Below are 17,464 nucleotides of genomic sequence, written 5' to 3' on the forward strand. Positions count from 1 at the left end.
GGGGGGGGGGGGGGGGGGGGGGCGGCGGGAGTACATGAGCAAACACCAGCCTGCTCCTGGCCTTTGTTGGCCCAGATATCTTTTTTTTATCTTTTTTAGGCTGTCCTCTAATGCCTTGCTCATGTGACTTTTTTCTACCAAAACAGATCCACAGCTCCATATCCTCAGCTCTGAAATCCCAAACTCCCAGGTTTTTACTCCCCAGCCTACTGATAAAAGCATATTTAGAATCCCCATTTATCTCACTTAATATAAACGTTCATATATTTTACAGCAAAAACATCTTTGTATTTACTCAGTTTGTAAATATTCATCAAGCTGTATGTACCATGTGTATTTCTATATGTGCACCACACTGTGATTAAAAAATTAATAGTTTCGATTATTGAGTATTGCTGCAGATTGGACTGGTGGAGTGACTTGATATACCATGTGTACTGTATTATCGTCCTCAAATTTGAAAACTTCTGAATTCCAAAACACATCTTGGACCTTGGGCACCAAGAAAGAGCTCACAGAACCTGTCTAAGCCATTTATCCACAGGTACATATGAACGAAGGACACGTATTTTCACCTTACGTTGCTCCTCTTTACGATACTCCTGTAAAGTATGGATTTGGAAATTTTCCTTAATTGCTCTTTTAACAAAAAAAAAGTGACACAGACCACTGTAATAAAACGGGGGGATTTAAACAATACAGAAACACACAAAACAGAAACTCCCTTCCGTAATTCAGTTGCACCCTCCCATGAACAGCATGACATATGATCTCCCAGACTTTTCCGCCCATCTCCTTAAAATGAATCTACAGAAACGGGGAAAACCAAATGTGTGTATGTGTCTACATATATCAGGTCTTACTGCACATACTATTTTGCAACTTGCTTTTCCACCTAACGATGCTTCTTCACTAGCCGCTCTGGGAGAGTCTACGGCATGGATAAGCTCCAATTTCACAAGTTACCCGAGTAAGGCATTCAGGTGGTTTCCTGTCCTCTCCTACTACACGCTAAGCACTTTATTTACTTTCTGCTTCCACTCCTCGCAACACCCCTGAAAGGTACGCGCTCCATTCTCATCCTCCAGTGACCAAGGAGAAGGCTGCGCTCGCAGAGGGTCAGGGACTCACCAGGGTCGCTCGCAGGACGCGGCGGGCGAGAAGGCGGACCTGGCCGGAGCCCTGCGCTCCGACCCCGGCGGCTCTGCCTGTGCGCAACTGAGAGGCACTGGGCGGCCAGCGATGCAGGCGCGCCCCCAAACCCGGCACTTCCCAGCGGCGCGCGCCCCCTTCGGCCTCAGTCTCGGGGCGCCGACCCCGACCGCTCGGATCCCCGCAGTCGACGTCTGAGCTCCGCGGCCCGCGTCGCCGGTCCCGCCCCCGGGATACACGCCGCCCACAACCGCCCAAGGTTCCTAGTTCCGCCGCCAGGTCCCTGCGCCGGAAGTTTGCGCGGGGCTCGTCGGGAAACAACATGGCGCATGCGCCGCAGCAAGCACTTGCAGTACACGCCTCAGGAGGCCGTTCGCCCATTGAGTCCGCCTTCTCCCCGATGGATAGCCAATGAACGGGGAGAATTTCCAGAGTTGGCCAATCACCAGGCAGCGTCGCCCTGAGCGTCAACATCTAAGCCCCCAGACTGAGACCTGTGTCTAGATTCGTCCTTTCAGACAGATCTCTCTCCCTTTCTGGCCACTAAACGGCGAAAAGGGAAAGACAAGGCTGGTCTGGTGCCCGAGACGACGTCTGGCCCAGCCACGACTAGAGCTGCTGAACCGCCGGAAGGGATGCCCTGAGGACGAACTCTTCCTTCCGCCCTCCTTGAGTCAGTCGAGAACGGAGGGCCGAAAGCCCGCGCGCGACCCAGGAACTGGAGCTCGGCCCCGGGAGACTCATTTCCAGCCTCTTGAGTCCCGCCCTCGCCTCAGTCTTTAGCCGCCCCTAGAGAGGCGTGGGGCTTCCTGGGAAATGCAGTCCAGTGAGGGCCGCGGAGCCTCCTGCGGCAACTCCGTCCCCGAGCGTCGGGCCCGGGTCGTGTCGCGGGACGCTGCAGGCGGGGACGCTCACCCTGGGGAGCCCCGCCTGTCTTTCCCACCGGCAGCTTCGTCTGCGGGGCGGCGGGGTTCTCGGGGCAGGGAGCGCTGGGTACTTTCCATGTATTTGTACCTGCTCCCACACTCCGCTTCTCTACCTGGAGATCTGAGGCTCCAGGTCTTTTTCCGGAAATACAGAGCTCTCTTGTTTTGATTTGATTACGCAAGTATTGCATACTTAGTGTAGAAAAGAAAATTAAGAAAGTATGAAAAATTATAAAGTTATCTGTATCCACAAGGCTAGCTCCCTCAATCTGCTCAAATGTCACTTCCTCCAAGTGGCTTTCCCTAACCCTGTGTAAACAGCACCCCGCCATGCTTCTGCTCTGCCTTGTTTTTATCACTGCTTGACAGACCTATGTGATATTTGTCTCCCAGTACTCGAGTATAAGCTCTGTGAGATCAGTTTCCACTGCCCTGCTCCCACCTGGATTTGTGCCTGTCACGATATCTGTTGAGTAACAATATTTGTTGAATTTGTTGAAGGCAAAGATGAGTGAAGGTGAAAAAATATTCCTAATAAAGCCATTCACAAGTGAGCATTATTAATATTTTAACCTGTTCTTATAGATCTGTGAATACCTGTACTGAAATCTGGAATCATTACATGTAAGTAACGTTGGTTGACTCAAAAGTCTATCAAGGATATCTTTCCATATCACCATATACAAATAAAATGCATCTGTTTTGCAGACTGCATAGTATTCCATAGCAGGGGAGTTCCATATTTTATTTAAAATCTCATCCTCTTAAAAGATAGTTGCAAACGACATATCAGATAAAGGGTTAATATCCAAAATCTATAAGGAACTCACCAAACTCCACACCCAAAAAACAAACAACCCAGTGAAGAAATGGGCAGAAGCTATGAACAGACACTTCTCCAAAGAGGACATCCAGATGGCCAACAGACACATGAAACGATGCTCAGCATCCCTCCTCATCAGGGAAATACAAATCAAAACCACACTGAGATACCACCTCACGCCAGTCAGAGTGGCTAAAATGAGCAAATCAGAGAACTCTAGATGCTGGCGAGGATGTGGAGAAACGGGCACCCTCCTGCACTGTTGGTGGGAATGTAAACTGGTACAGCCCCTCTGGAAAACAGTGTGGAGGTTCCTCAGGAAACTAACAATAGAACTCCCCTATGACCCAGCAATAGCACTGCTAGGAATTTACCCAAGGGATACAGAAATGCTGAGGCATAGGAGCACATGTACCCCAATGTTCATAGCAGCACTCTCCACAATAGCTAAAACATGGAAAGAGCCTAAGTGTCCATCAACAGATGAATGGATCAAGAAGATGTGGTTTATCTATACCATGGAATACTACATGGCAATGAGAAACAATGAAATCTGGCCATGTGTAGCAACATGGATGGACCTTGAGGGTGTTATGCTGAGCGAAATAAGTCAGGCAGAGAAGGACAGATACCATATGTTTGCACGTATAGGAGGATTAGGAGGAACTTAACGAAGGACCGTGGGGGAGAAGGGGGGAAATAGTGGGGGAGAGGGAGGGAGGCAAACCATGAGACTCTTGAATGCTGGGAACAAACTGAGGACTGATGGGTGTGGGGGGAGAGGGGGAAGATGGGCATGGAGGAAGGCACTTGTGGGGATGAGCACTGGGTGTTGTTGGAAAGCAACTTGACAAACTATTTATATAAAAAAAAAGAGAGAAAATAAAATCGCTTCCTCTTGGGCAATTAGAATTTTTCCGTTTTTCTGTGTTTTCACATCGTTAAGGCAAACACCCACCTTCCACCCTTGGCTTGAACAACTTGCTGGAGGGCATGAACCAAGCCTGCCCTGTGAAGACTGCTGAAGTAGTTGGTGGGGTGCTTCCTCCCACTGCCCACTGCCCTGTGGGTCCCCGCCCGGTGGAAAACTGCCCAGGGGAAAAGAACCTTGACAGTCCCCTTTTCTAGGTGTGGACTTAACAGTGTTCTTCCATCGCCCTCTACTGGCAAGGACTAACATCAAGTTGGCTAGCATTCCTATAGCCTCTACTATCACAAAGCGTGACAAAATGGGGCTGAGAAACAATAAATAACTGGCACTTTTACCATATATGTTATTGGGCATTGCTGATAGATGACAAGTTATTTGTATACAATTATACTGAAATTAACCACCCAGTAGCACTTCTTTTTCTTCCTAAAGTAATTTTAGTTTATTTTTCTAGCTAGGAAATATAATCTATAAATAATTAAAAACTGAAAATTTTTCTTTCCAGAAAATTTGTATTCATTAACAGAATTTATACTCATTATTTTCTCAGTCTTAGTCCAGAACTCTCTAAACAATTAAAAATTGAGAACAGTAGGCATCATTGTCTTAGTTAATGAACATACTCTTGGTGATTTACAATTGTTCATTGTTTGCCTCTGATATATATCCATTCTATATTAAGGAGCATCTATTCTCTTTTTTTTAATGTTTTTTTTTTTAAATTAATTTCTGAGAGAGACAGCGTGAGCAGAGGAGGGTCAGAGAGAGAGGGAGACACAGAATCCGAAGCAGGTTCCAGGCTCTGAGCTAGCTGTCAGCACAGAGCCCAACGCGGGGCTCAAACCCATGAACCGTGAGATCATGACCTGAGCCGAAATCGGACGCTTAACCGACAGCCACCCAGGCGCCCCAAGGAGCATCTATTCTCATTCTCAGCAAAAAAACTACTAGCTGTTCCCCAATATCAGTTTTCTTCTACAGTAAGAATTTTGGGGAGTGTCTGGGTGGCTCCGTTAACCATCTGACCGGCTCAGGTCATGGTCTTGCAGTTTGTGAGTTGGACCCCTGCCTCGGGTGCTGTGTCTGACAGCTCAGAGCCCAGAGCCTGCTTCAGATTCTGTGTCTCCCTCTCTCTCTGTCCCTCCCCTGCTTGCATTCTGTCTCTCTTTCAAAAATAAGTAAGCATTAAAAGAATTTTAAACAAGTTTTCAATAGGGACATGGCCATTCAGAGTAAGGAATATATCTTCCCAGCCTCCCCTGCAGCTAAGTATGGCCGCGTAGTTAAACTGAAGGCAATGAGATGTGAGCAGACGTGATGCATGTATCTTACTCAAAAGGGATGGGTCATGTCTTCCTATTTTCCCCAGCTGCTAGCAGAAATTTGGACCTAGTGGCATGGGCCATGCGGAGGCAAGTAACACCCAGAGGTATCAAAGCAATAAGATGGAAAGTGTCTGGATTCCTGATGATTATGGAGCCCCCAAATTTGCCCTAGATTTACACCCAGGCCGTGACATGAGAAAGAAACAGATACAGTGTTTAACCCACTGCATTTTGGACCTCTGTTACAACCAGAATGTATACCCTGACTACCATTATTGCCTACTAAGAGGTTTTCTGTTTTTTGTTTTCATTAAAGATAGATGATAAAGGAGCTCCTGGGTGGCTCAGTCGGTTGAGTGTCTGACTTCGGCTCAGATCTTGATCTCAAGAGTTGAAGCCCCATGACAGGCTCTAGGCTGACAGCTTGGACCCTGGAGCCTGCTTCAGATTGTGTTTCTCTCTCTCTCTCTCTCTCTCCCCCTCCCTCCCTCTCAAAAATAAGCACACAAAAATTTTGTTAAAAAGATGATAAAAATAAAAATATTTCTATTATTTCCCCTATAGGATATTGGATATTCAGAATTTCCATGTTTTCCTGCCTAAATTTTGACAGTTTTTAAAAAAATTTTTCTAGGAAATTGTTCCTTTCATCTACGATTTCAAATTTATTAAGATAAAGTTGTACATAGTATTCCCATTTGATAAAAAAAAAATTAATTAGCATATATTGGGCCACCTGGGTGCCTCAATCAGTTGTCTGCCTCCAGCTCAGGTCATGATCTCACGGTTCCTGGTTTCAAGCCTGGCATCAGTCTCTCTGCTATCAGCGCAGAGCCCACTTCGGTTCCCCTGTCTCCCTCCCTCTCTGTCCGACCCGCACATGTGCTCTCTGTCCTTCAAAATAATAAATAAAACATTAGAAATCAGCATGTATGGTTAAATCCTACTGCTTGTTTTGGGATCGTGAGAGGGCACTTGACTGGTGGTGGAGCGGCAGCAGGCGAGGAGGGGCCGTGTTGACTCCGTAGGCCACACCAGTCCCGATGGAGGCCGTCTGCCTCCAGCCCACCTGCACATGTTGTCTGGAGAAATACACGGTCCATCTTGGTTAAGATTCTGCTATTTTGGAGTTGAACTGAATTCTAACTGATTCACTACTTCATATGATTGTGACAGGGATTAAATAAGTAAGAGAATACACATAATACACATAAGACCACTTACCCCAGCACTAAGTTTTAACACACAGGAAGTGCTCAATAAAGAGTGGTTAGTCCCAGGGACTTATGCATCGGCCAGGAACCTGTGTCCTGGGCAGGCCCACAGGAGTGGGGGGTACATAAGAGGCTGCAGGATTTAGGCCCTCCAGGCATTTTTTCCATTTTCTCCTGAAGATTTGAGCCGAGCTTGTTCTGGTCAGTGGCCTGGGTAGGGAAGGGGGGAGGAGGTTGTAGTATTAATCTTCACGAGCAGCCTAGAACTTTGTTAGTTGAGAACAGATAAACGGGTGCTCTAGGAGGTGACAGAGGTGCAGGCCACAGAGTGCTGTCTTTGCAGCGCAGGCAAGGGAGCCTGCCTGACCACACGCCACAGGCCAGCAGGGGAGCGTGGGGACCAGGAAGGCTGAATCATCCTAATAACTTCCTTTCTCCACCCTCTTCGCCACAGCAAGGAGAAACCTCAGCCCACAGCCCTGGGCAGTGTCACCTTCTAGCCTCCCCTCCTGCAGTCACCTCCCACCTTCCCTCCCACCAGAGGTGTGATTTCAGCTCTCCGAACGGTAGTCTCTTCGTCATGGCCAGGCTTTTTATTCGTTCTGTTCCCCATGCGTGGAAAGTTCTGCTCCAAATACTATAAAATGGCTTCTTGTCTTCTGCAAGTCTCAGGTTAAAACTTCCCTCCTTGAAGAGGCCCTTCCTGACACTCCGTTCCTAACATCCTCCAGGGCTTCACCCGTTTCTTTCTTCCTGGTATTTGTCACTACTTGAAATTAATGTTTGTTTCACTTATCTGCTTGTCGGTCTCCCTCACCAGATCGGAACCTCGAGAGGGCAGGGATCTTATCTGGCCCTTTCACCGCTTATTCCTCAACGTTTAGCAAAGAACCTGGAACGCAGGCATTCATTTCGTGTTGGAAAAATGCATGAGTGATCGCAGTAAAGCCCCTAATTTAACGTTTCCCCGCCCTTTACCTCCCTCCACACACCACCCAGAGCCAACCCCGACATCCCCCGCCCTGGGCACCTCAGTCTCCGCGACTCCCTAGGGAAGAGGACTGCGCTCTCCTTCCAGGCCATTCCCGCACCCGCACCCGGCTCTCCCTGGCAGCACGCAAGCCCTGCTCCGAGGCTCGGAAGGCTAGAGCGCCGGCGGGAGGCGTGCAAGCGCCCGCCGAGCTCCAGTGCAGGGGCCGTGGGTTGCTGCTGGGTTCGGGCTCCCGGAGTCTCCAGCCTGCAACCATATGAGGGGGCTGAGCGCGCGAAGCCGGAGGTGGCTCTGGCCCTCAGCCCCTCCGCCCGCGTCCTATCTCGGACCGCAGGAGCCTCGGGGGTTGGTGAAGCCAGGAATCCAGCACCCAGTCTTTGGTCTCTTCTGAGCCCGACGCGTGGCAGGGAGGGAAAGAGAAATGGTCAAAGCGGAGATTTTCGGCTATTGCCGGGCAACCTTGCCGCTGGTGGAATTGAGGGGTGAGAGAAAGGGTCGTGATTGGCGGGTTCCGCTGGTGCCCGCCTCTAGCCCCGCCCAGACATCTGATTGGCTAAGGGGAAAGCTGGGGGCGGTTCCTTCCGGAACCCATCTTCCTTGTGGTGTTCCGTCTCGGTGGGGTTGTCCCGATTACGAGAACCCCAGCACACGTCCCGGCCTCGTAACCCCGCGGAGTCACCCCACCACGCGATGAAATGCCCCCGAACCGAGCAGGGCAGCTGGGCCAGCTGGGCCTTGAGTCCCTTCAACAAGCACTGGGCTTTGCCTTCGGGCCGCACAGGGAGCGGGTGGGCGGCGCAGCCCACAGAGAATTTTCCCCGCCTCCGCCCTCCCACTTCTTTTGACCGCGCAGGCGCAGGTGAACGGTGAGCCCCCAAGTGGGGCTCTTCCGAGCCGAGCCTCAGGGAGGTCAGGAGTGAGAAGCCAGGAGGAAGCAGGCCGCATCCGAGCGCATACCCATAGACATGAAGGCCCTTCCCTGGCATGCCTCCTCCCGGCCAGCTACCTCTCCCCGACCAAATCATGAACACCCTTTGGTCTGACATTCTAGGCCCTTCCAAGACACCTCAGCTACCTCTGCCGTCTTAGTTGCTCTTGTCAAATGTTTTCTAAATCTCCAAGTTCCACCCTTAAAATGTTCTCGCCAGCTTTGTCCCAGAATGGTGGCCTCTGGATGGGTCTCTAGGGAGAAGTGGACTGAGACCCCCGGGGCCCTTGGTATCATGACCCTCTACATGGTTCTATGAAAAGGGGAAACGGTTTCTCCTGGAGACCGTGGTCTCGGAGTTCCTCAGAGGCCAGAGTGAAGTCTTTAAATGGCCTTCTGGCTCACTCGACAGATCTGAGTGGTTCAAGTCCTGGAACACTGGTCATGAAGCCCATAGAAGCAAATGAATACACAGTCTGTGCTAAGCTTGCACCGAGTGACCAATGCTCTCTATATCGTTGTAGTAAGTGTCCTTCCTGCCTCTCTCTCTCTCGTCAGAAAACAAGCTACTGGGAGCAGCAAGCCTGCTTTATGGGTACAAGTCCCCCTAGCCCCTTACACTGAGCCAGGCAGACAAATCCCATTTCTGAGTGACCATAGCCATGAAGACAAGCTGAACGGAGGAAACACCTTTGTCACCTCTTCAAGCAGGAGCCACCTAATTCAACCAGTCCTGCAGCAACCCAGCCCTAGATCCCACTGAGACCTCCCAGATACAACCAAGTTCTGCCTGGGCCCCAAACTAGTCAGCAGCTACCTGGCATCTAGCTGATTACATACCCCTCCACTTGCCATCTCTAGCTGGGCCCAGCACCCCTGAAGGTTAAGTTTACAGTCTGTGGTCTTACTCTTTTTAGACAGCCCTACCTCATAACATGCACTAGACAGTCAACAGTTGCTGGGGTGCATGGAAAAGAGTACTCTTTACACAGTAAAATTCATGGACCTGAACCCCAGATTCCAGCTCACTGGTTGTTGGCTAAGTTACTGGGCTTCTCTCTCGACCTCGGTTTCCTCATCTATAGAAATGGGATGGAATCCACTACTCAGAGTTATGCAGCGTAGAAGTGGCATCTACATGGCACTTGGCCCCACGCCTGGCCGGGCAGCTGCTCAGCTGGCAGCTCTACTACTCTCAGTGCAGTCTCCTGTTCCAGCTCCTCTAGAGCTTGATGCACGGGAGCAGGTGGAGACTCAACAGCCTCCCTCATGCAGAGGTCCTCAAGGTCAGCTGATGTCAGAATTGAATGTTATCTTGGGAGCCAAGCTGCAAATCTTGGATAATAAGCAGGCTGAGCTCACTCCTCCCCAGGGAAAAAAAGATAAAGAATGGGAAATACAAGCTACAGAGGTCAAAACCCAGAAGGGCCAGAGTAAAAGAGCCAGACACAGGCAGGTAGGACAAATTATAAAGGGCATGTACGAAGAGGCCAAGGAGGTGAAAAGTGGTAGAGGATGCCGGTGGCAGCCTTGGAAGGCACCAGGAGGGCCAGTGGTCCCTGCTAGGGGAGGAATCCTCACTGGATTACCGCTGGGCCCCAGTGGAGGCAGATGGAAAATGTTCAGTCACAAAGCAGGCCCACAGTGCCTGAGACAGGAGACAGAGCAGCAGACAAGGGGCAGGAGTCTGCAGGCTGGCGGAGCCCCGCTCCGGCTCCCAAAGAGCCCGGGGAGGGTCCAGGGTGGAGCAGGCAGGGTCTCTGGGACAAGAGTGATGGCAGCGGCAGCGTACCGCGGCGGCGGCGGGGGTGGGGTGGGGGGGGGGGGGGGGGGGTGGTCTCAGAAGTGGCCGGTTGCCTTCAGCTTTGGAAACCTCTCTGTGCCCGGAAGCCTTTACTCCTAGACTTACGGTCCTGATGCTCTGGAACGGCCCCAAGCCAGGTCAAGGTTGGGGAGGCGAGTACCCAAGCCCCACACCGAGGACTCCGGGATGCCTCAGCCACACCAACGTGGCTGACCCAGGAGCCCCCCTTCCCCCCCCCCCCAGTCGGTCTCACCACCAGGGCCCCACGAGACAGAGCATAAGCGGTGGCTGGAACTCCAAGGCCTTTAATTCGCAGCTAGCGTGCCTGCGCCTCGTCCCAGCTCCCCTGGATGGTCATGCCCCGCCCCCATGCCAGCACCTCCCACTCCCTGCCCACAGCCCCTTCTCACGCAGCCCCTGCACCTCGCCCACCGCCACCCCCTACCCCCCCCGCCCCCTAAGTGGGAGCAGGCGGGGGTGCCGCCAGGGCCCCCGCCGCCCCCAGCATCAGCACGGCCAGGGCCTTGGGCCCCGTGGTGTGAATCTTCTCGTGCCGGTGCAGGTTGGAGCGGCGGCTGAAGCTCTTGCCGCAGAGGGGGCAGGAGTAGGGCCGGACGCCGCGGTGGGTGCGCTGGTGGGCGGTGAGGTGCGAGCTGTGGCTGAAGCTCTTGCCGCAGTCGAGGCAGTGGTAGGGCTTCTCGCCCGTGTGCGTGCGTCGGTGCGTCACCAGGTGCGAGTGCCAGCTGAAGGCCTTGCCGCACTGCTCGCACGCGTACGTCTTCTTGCCCGCGTCCCCGTCGGGGGCCAGGCCCTCCTCGCCGCTCTCGGGGGTGCCCGTCCGCCCCTCTCTGGGTTTCTCGGGGAGGCGGCCCTCCGGAGCCTTCGCGAGGCTGGCGTCAGGCGGGGCGGGTGTCGCCGGCCTCGCGTCGGGGGCGCCCGGCTGCGCATCGTCTCTGGCTGCCCCTGGGCTCTGGCCGCTGCCCACTTGCTGCCCGCGCGGCAGGCCGTCCCCCTGCGCTCTCCCCACCCGACTTCTGGACGACTTCGCGTCCCTGAGGGCTGCCGGGGCCGGCTCCTCCTTCCCCACCTCAATGGCTCCTGGAGAAAGAGGGTTTCCAGCGAGAGAGAGACTTTCAGGAGGGACCCAGGGGGACTCTGGAGATGGAGGTAAGAGCAGGGATCCTGGAAGTGAAAGCCACCCCCTGGGGAGGACGGGGAGCTGGCCGCCCTGCCCCTGGAGGGGCCATGTGTCTGGACCCCAGGGGTAACAGAGAGCCCACGCTGAGAGGGGAACCTGGGAATGACAGCAGTGACCCCCACCGCCCCACGCCGTGGCACCCACCCACCGGCCACCCCTGCACGCACCTGTCTTCTCCTCCTCGTCTCCCATCTGCCGGCACGAACTTGAGGCCTCACCCTTGCCCTGTCCTTGGGAGGCCCAGAAGGGTCTGCTGAAGGGAAACCCTGGCCAAAAAGAGAGAAGAGACGCTGCGCTCAGTCATCAGGCCACACAGCAGGGGACACCCCCTCCCTGCCCCCACCTGGCAAGTGAGGAGGCAGCTCTGCACACTCGGGGTAAAACTAAGTGAGCTCAAACATCACTCAGGGTCAGGCGTCCACCTGTCTCTAGGAAGCACATTCCGGGGTAACTGCCAGCCACGCCCTTCTCAGGGCTGAGCTGGGCTCCATCTGGTTTCCCTGAAGGAGCACCCAGAGTAACGGGAGGGGCTGTGTGAAGCCAGCTGCCGACACCCCCCTTTTGGCACACGGGCCCCCGGCATTGGCGAGCAATGTCTCCCGCTCCAGCACCTTCCCAGACCCTGGGCAGAAAGGGCTCCTGGCGGAGGGGCGCTGGGGGAAAGGAAGCCAAGTGGGAGGCCTGGGAGAAGAGGCCAGCAGTGCTGACCACCCAAAAGTCAGCGACCAAAGGCGCACTGGCCAAGTCCCCTGGGGCGAGAGCCTGGGGATTCCGCTCAAATCAGTAAGAGAGTGGAGAAGCCCAGCCTCGACGCCCCGATCCAAGCCCTGCGCCAGGGAAGGAATGCGTTGGACCAACCAGTGGGTTTAGGGCATTTGTGAGGCTTGTTCTCGGGCTGCAGATGGGTGCTCAGTTCCCTGTGATCTCCCAGCACTTGCCTGGGTCTGCTGCTCCATGCCTTGGGGGTGGTTAACAGTGGGTGTGAGCAAGCCTGAGATAATTAAAGCACTGAGCTGCCCCAACCCTGAGGCCTAACCTCAGAGTCAGGGGGGGAATCCCCAAGCCCCCTGGCTCCATCGGTCTAGCAAGTGTGTGACTGACGTGTGACAGACACACTGGATGAACGAATGAATAACAATGAATGAATGAATGAATGAATGAGGTCCGTCAGACCTCATAGAAATCTGCCAAGAAAACCAGAGTTTGAAAAAAACCTCACTTACCGTGAGAAAAAATGAGGGAGCCAAGGCCCTGCTCAAAGAGGACAAGCCCCTCAGGGTGGATGTGAGAGAGTTCAGGGCCTGGGGACCTGGAGAGAGGAGCTGACCATGACCTGCCCCACCCTCCGCCAGCAGCCCTGAGCCAGAGCCCAGCTTCCTGCGCAGACACTTTGCACACGAGCTGGGAGGAGCAGGAAGGTGGGGCAGAGGAGGGAGCACTTCAGAAGAGCCAGGAGCAGAACCCCGCTCCCGGGTCAGTCCTGCCCCATGGCGGCCCCTAGCCACGTGGGGCTATCGCAATTCGAATTTGAGCTGATTAAAGTGACATTAATAAATAAATAAAAAGTCTGTAGCTGCAGCCACATTTCTCGTGCTGAGCAGCCACATGTGGCGGGGGGCCGTGACTGCCCCGTCAGCACAGCTGGAGCGCACGTCCTTCACCAGGAAGGTGCTAGAGAACAGCTCGCAGTCCAGAGGAACCGCGAGAAAGACTGTGAGCCCTGGAAGGGGAGGAGGAGGTAAGGGGGGATGGGCCCCACCTGGGGCGCGACCCCGGCCCTTACCCAAGGACAGCCCATTCCTCTTCTGCAGGACGTCCCTGTAGAAGCTCTGCTGCGCATGGTCCAGCCGCCCCCACTCCTCCCGGGAGAGGTACAGGGCCACGTCCTCGAAGGTCACTGGCATCTGAAACAACACAAGAGGCCCACTCTTCAGGACACACCAGGACCCCCTGGAGGGACACGATGGCTCCCAGAGGAGGGCGACTGGCTCCCTGCCCACGGCCCGGAGTGAGCCCTGCCCTCACGTCTGCTGGTGAAGCAGGATGGCCGCGTGAGGGTGGCTTCGCGGCGGCAAGAACGAGGCAGCCGTGTACAACACAAGAGACAGAAATGGGCCTCCTTTTCGGGCACCGCAGCCAAAGCTCAGGCTCTCCACGCACGTCCCCTCCGGCCCCCGCCCTCGAGTGTGGCGCTCGCTTCCAGGGGAAGAGTCACAGTCAGAGATGCTGTCCCTCTGCATCCCTCTGCTTTTCCTCCAGTCTTGGACTTGGATGGGGACACTCACCTGGGACCAGGCGGTGAGGAGCGCCGCAGCCATCTGCCGGTCTCTGGTCCTCCCCTCGCGAGAGAGCACAGGGATCTGGGGGGAGGGGAGGGCTGAGAGAGGACAGAGGTGCTCAGGGCGGCCGCCTCACCCCGCCTACCAGGGGCACCCACCGCTGCCTCAAACTGCACCCCGACCTGACCCAAGAAGAGGGTCAGTAGGCTCTGAGGCTGTGCGGGAGGGATGCCTGAGGGGCAGGCGGGGGACATCCCAGCATCTCCATGGCGGGCGAGCTCCTGCCCTCCCCGCCCCTGCTGTGAGCCTCCACCTCTCCCCACAGCTGCCACCGAGAAAGTGCCCTTCTCTGCGCCCCTCTCCACCCCTCTCCTCACCTCCTCCAGGCAGGAAAAGAGCTTTTTCCTTAGAGTCCTGGCTTAGGGACACCCAGCCCTGCGCTCCTCGGGCCCCGTCCCCCTGCGCTGGCCCATCAGGCTGCGGCTCTTCAGGCTCTGTCTTGATGTGGGGTGACTCCTGAGCAGCTCCCACAGGCACCGTCTCCTCTGACTCAGAAAGCATTTCTTGACAAGGATGCCCGCGACCAGAAACCTAGAAACGACAGTCCCTGTCAGCAGCCGGGCCCCGCACCTGAGGGTCCTGGCAGCGGCCAGCGCCCAGGTGGCCAAACGCACCCAAATGCAGTTCACCGCTGGCCTTGCTTCCTTCCCCGGGCCCGGGGGCCCCACACATGTCTGGTTCACCCCCACAAGGCCGGGCCAGCACGGAAAGGAATGGAGGCTCGAGGCCGAGCCAGGGACGGGCTGGCCAGGTGCCCACCGAGCACGTAGGTGCCTCTTCCCTGCTCCAGCCTCTACCTCCCGCAGCAGTGGGGGCTGTTTCTCTTTCGTGTATGGGGACACCACGTGCAGTGGTTTGAATGGTGTCCCCCCAGATTTCGTGTCTGCTCGGAACCTCAGAATGTGACCTTATTTGGAAAAAAGGTCTTGGCTGATGTAATCAACATTCTGCACTTAGGCTGGGCCCTAAATCCAATGAAGGGCGTTCTTATAAGAAGAAGACACAGACACACAGAGAAAGCCACATGAAGGTGGAGGCAGAGCTGGGGTGAAGCCAAGGGACACCTGGGGCCACCAGATTCTGGGAGGCAGAAGGATCCTCTCCTAGAGCCTTGGGAGGGAGCCCTGCCGAAGCGCTGATTGGGGTTTCCGGCCTCCAGAGCCAAGAGGACAAATTCTGCCTGTTTTATGCCACCCAGTTTGTTACACAGACACCGGAAACTAACACACCCAGGCTTGGAGATCAGACCACGGCCCAAGATCACAGAGCCCGTGACTGGCTGGCCAGGACTTGAACTCAAGGTATATCTGACTCAGAAGTCAACCCCAGAGCCACCATTTCCTGAAAATGACAGGGAGGTGTTATGTGGCCTTGGGCCATTTCCAGCCTGACTGAATTTGGACACAGAAGTTGGAGTTTTTCAGTTTGGAGAAAAAAGCCCAAGGGTACTGCTAACTGTGCCAAAGCCTATGCCCACCTTAGTCTGACGGAAGGAAACCTCCTCCCGGCTCACCCCTGCAGCACCACCCACCACACTGGTTCAGGGTTCCCTAGGGTCCTCCTAGCTCACCCCTTCCTCACAGCAGCCTCGGCTGGAAGGTCAGGCAACCAGGGCTCGATCCAGACCAGCCCCTCACTCGCTGCTCAACCCTGAGTGGGCACCACCTTCCCACAACTCTCAAGAGCTTTGAGAAAGTCACTTCCTTTGCATTGGGAGGCCCCTGGTGAGGCCTCATCACTGCCCACAGCACAGGCTTCTGGGAACTCAGGCCTCTCCCCCGCCCTACCCCCACCTCTGTATATGTTAGGGTCTCACAAGGAAGACCCTGAGGCCAGCAGTCGGAAGGCCTGGGAGCCACAGGAGGCAGGCAGCCTCCAAGACTCAGCTACTCTGCCTCATGCACAGATCACCTGTGAGAAAGAGCTGCCCACTCTGGATCATTCTGGATAAACACAGAGTGGTGCCAGAAAGAATTATTATCACTCTACTGTGTGAGCTGACAGAACCCAACAGCAGCAGAGAAGGTCAGGGACGTGCGAGGCCCACTGGGTGTTACAAGGGCATCGTGGAAGGGAACGCAAGTGGTGGCCACACGTGTTTGTACCTTCTACGGCATGAAAGCGGGAGAGCTAACACAGGTGTTCCCTGACTCACGACGGCTCAGCCTAATGAGTTTTCCCCTCTATGATGGTACTGATGCGACGCACATTGGGTGGAAACAAACAGTGCTTCCAAGTTTGAATTTGCACCTTTCCCTGGGCTAGCAACGTGTAGTATGGTCCTCGCTCTGGATGCCAGGCAGCGGGAGCCACAGCCCCCAGTCTGCCGCGTGGTCACCCGTGTAAATGACCAACAAACTGACAGCCATTCTGGTTTCCTCCTTCAGTGCAGTGTTCAGTGAGGTCGGCTTTGTGTTTGGTGGTTTTGCCCAATGTAGGCTGCTCTGAGTGTTCTGAGCACGTATAAGGTAAGTGAGATGAGGCTCTGATACTCAGCAGGTTCTCGTGTATTAAGTGCATTGTCCACTTAATAATATCTTCAACCTACAGCGGGTTGATCAGGCTGTAACCCGAGGTGAGCCGTCGGAGACCTGCGCTCGATTTCTACTTGTACTTACACCTGCGAGTTGAGGCGATCTGCTTCTCTGACCTGGTTCCAGTGCTGGGGGTGTTCTTACTTTATACGTTACGATAATGATCTGGACAGGTGGGAGCGGCAGGCACAGGATATGCGTTTTAGATGACACACCTGGTTCCCAGAGGCCAGGGGACTTGCCCAAGGTCACACACCTGGCTGCAGCTGACTCATAGTCCTTTGATGCCAAGCTCGGGGGCCCTGGTCCTCCCACGGCTTGTAATTACACACATGGGCAACAGGTGCAGGAAGGACTAGGCGCTCAGACCCAGAGAGAGAGGAGATGGGGTCCTAGGCAGAAGGGAGCGGAGGGTAAACTGAGGCTTCCCCGTGTGCGCTGGGCACCACCTCACCAGTAGGACCCCCCACACAGGCTCCCTGCTATTTCAAGTAGCCTTTGGCTGCCAGACTACTGACCTCAGCAGGCAGAGCAGATCAGCTCCCAGCTGGCCGGCAGTTCCCAGCGGAAGGACGTTCCTGTTACAGCACCGTCTTTCCAACCCCTCCCGTCACCCCCACCCCAGCCCAGCGAGTCCGACTCTTCCATTGGCGGAGACACCCTACCTTGAAAACCCCCTCCCGCTCCAATTCCTTCCGGGGCACGCGTCCCTTACCGGGCACCCCGTCCATACCTCTCGGGCTCTCTCCTTGTCCCGGGTAGTCCGGGCAGCTCTGGCGTCTGCAGACATTTCTGTCTCAGGGGCTCAAAGCACAGCTCAGTTGTTGCTCTGTACTGGCCAAGCCCCCTCCAGCTTCTGGCCGGGAGCCTGCAAGAGCAGAAATGTAAATCAGCCGGTGTCTCCTGGACCCTGAAAATCCCCACGCAGGCCCAGACCCATCCGTGGTCCCAATCAGAAATGAAGCCTCCCGGGTGCCCTCCAGTGGCCTCACTCTCTCTGGTGTTTTTTGGTCCCTCACTTGACAGAGTGCTATTCTGTATGGTCCCCTTTGTCGCTGAAGCCATAACTCTGCCTCTCAGAGCAACCCAGTTAAGGAAAGCCAGGGCTGCCTCAGAATCTGTATGTCCTGTCATCAGGAGCCGAAAGGTCAGCAGAGACTGTACAAAACAGGTGCTGGGTGTGACCCCACCCATCACAGCCAGCTCAGCTGAGGAATCTAGGCCCCACGGTCTCCCAGGCGCAGGACACGCACAGCCAGCGCTCAGCCTGACTCGCTCCGCCTGGGATCCAGACACTGA

The 17,464-nt window shown here is 54.9% G+C and overlaps 1 protein-coding gene across 4 annotated transcripts in view; it reads right to left on the reverse strand.

The window, feature by feature from the left end:
* LOC120241539 (zinc finger protein 213-like) overlaps window positions 1-17,464 on the reverse strand; it is a 33,029-nt gene that overhangs the window by 3,801 nt on the left and 11,764 nt on the right. For 2 of the 4 annotated variants that reach the window (XM_039246754.1, XM_039246753.1), the window contains 6 exons: window positions 16,899-17,033; window positions 13,949-14,162; window positions 13,578-13,669; window positions 13,076-13,196; window positions 11,460-11,558; window positions 10,548-11,192 (listed from right to left, as the gene is read on the reverse strand). In XM_039246754.1, coding sequence (XP_039102685.1) covers window positions 10,552-11,192; window positions 11,460-11,558; window positions 13,076-13,196; window positions 13,578-13,669; window positions 13,949-14,162; window positions 16,899-16,955 — 1,224 coding nt within the window. In that variant the 5' untranslated portion in view covers window positions 16,956-17,033 and the 3' untranslated portion in view covers window positions 10,548-10,551. Of the gene's footprint in view, window positions 1-1,131; window positions 1,386-10,547; window positions 11,193-11,459; window positions 11,559-13,075; window positions 13,197-13,577; window positions 13,670-13,948; window positions 14,163-16,898; window positions 17,034-17,464 lie in introns of those variants that run through there. The other 2 variants (XM_039246755.1, XM_039246752.1) reach the window with 2 other exon arrangements.

This window comes from Hyaena hyaena, unplaced genomic scaffold (assembly GCF_003009895.1).
Source record: "Hyaena hyaena isolate Hyena2069 unplaced genomic scaffold, ASM300989v1 scaffold_285, whole genome shotgun sequence".
Lineage (NCBI taxonomy): Eukaryota > Metazoa > Chordata > Mammalia > Carnivora > Hyaenidae > Hyaena > Hyaena hyaena.